We start from the raw sequence: 1,332 nt of genomic DNA on the forward strand, positions 1-1,332 counted from the left end.
CGACCGAAGCAGATCGAAGCAGATTTTGTAGTTTTGTGCAGTTTTGCGATAAGTTTACAATTTATTCTACTTATTCTTATTTCTATAACTTCTATTCTTCTATTCTTTTTATAAACCTTTTATCTGTTATATTTCAAATTAATAAGTTTCAGAGTTATTACAGTATAGAGTATATAAGGTAATTAGTATATAAAATATAAATAGTTATTGTAGTGATTATTAACAAAGTATATTAAGTCAAGATGGTACGGACATGCTGCGTGCCTGGGTGCAAATCTAATGTGAAATCTGTTCCGTCGCACAGATTTCCTAAAGATTCACATAAAGCAATAACTTGGCTACAAGCAATTAAACGAACTGATTTAATTAGTAAGTTTAGTATACGTTGGTGTATAAATATTCATAAAATCTTGGATAGCATTATTTTACATGTATGTACATAAATGTTACATATATGTTTAAAAATAATCTTTCATATTACAGATGCATCGTTACAAACATTAAATAATTTGAGAATTTGCACATTACATTTTACTGATGATTGTATAGTAAGTTATGCAGCACGGCGAATTTTGAAAGATTGGGCACTTCCAAGTTTACAATTACCATTCATAATAACTGAACAAGATAGAGCTAGTACTAGTAGTAATATTATTTTTAATTTAGAAAATATAGATGTTCAGAATAATTCAACTCCACAAGTCTTATCTACAGTAATTGAACAAGATAGAGCTAATATTATAAATTTAGAAAATATAGATATTCAGCATAATCCTATTGTAATGTCAGTACCAAAGCAAATCAATGCAAACAAGTCAATGCAATTAGCAAGCCAGTGCAAGCAGCTCAATGTACAATCATCAGTTTCCATTCAAATTAGACAAAAACTAAGACAGGTCAAGAAACAATTATATAAAAAGAAGATTCAAATCTACAAGCAACGTAAACAAATCAATAAACTACGCAAGAGAGATAAATGGGAAGAAGTAGTAACAGATTTTTCATCTGCACAAAGAACGTTTTTAGATATGATAAAAACAAATTTAAAACGTAAACCAGAGGTATACTTGTTATAATTTTTTATTATTGACATAGTTTATACCGATGTTTTATTACATCGCATATTAAATAATAAATAACGTGATTATTAACGTGTTAAATATATTGACACGCCGGTCATTTGTGATTAGTATTATTAGCTTTAATATAATATATATAATTTAAGATTTGTAATTAGGATTAACATTGACTTCACGTAAATTGACAATAAATAATTTTGTTTTTACCCAGTGAGAAATGATCATCAATTCGATGTCGAATCGATGTCGAATT

General features: G+C 27.7%; 1 protein-coding gene across 1 annotated transcript; it reads left to right on the forward strand.

Annotated features, from left to right (window-relative positions):
- Positions 1-242: 242 nt before the first annotated feature.
- LOC105458019 (THAP domain-containing protein 1-like) lies at positions 243-1,061 on the forward strand (the record flags this gene model as incomplete). The annotated part of the gene is made up of 2 exons (XM_011703033.1): positions 243-369; positions 484-1,061. Coding segments are annotated over exons 1-2 (705 nt in total), but the record flags the coding sequence as incomplete, so codon positions are not given.
- Between the last annotated feature and the right edge of the window lie 271 nt (positions 1,062-1,332).

Source organism: Wasmannia auropunctata, unplaced genomic scaffold (genome assembly GCF_000956235.1).
Source record: "Wasmannia auropunctata unplaced genomic scaffold, wasmannia.A_1.0 LD334762.1, whole genome shotgun sequence".
Lineage (NCBI taxonomy): Eukaryota > Metazoa > Arthropoda > Insecta > Hymenoptera > Formicidae > Wasmannia > Wasmannia auropunctata.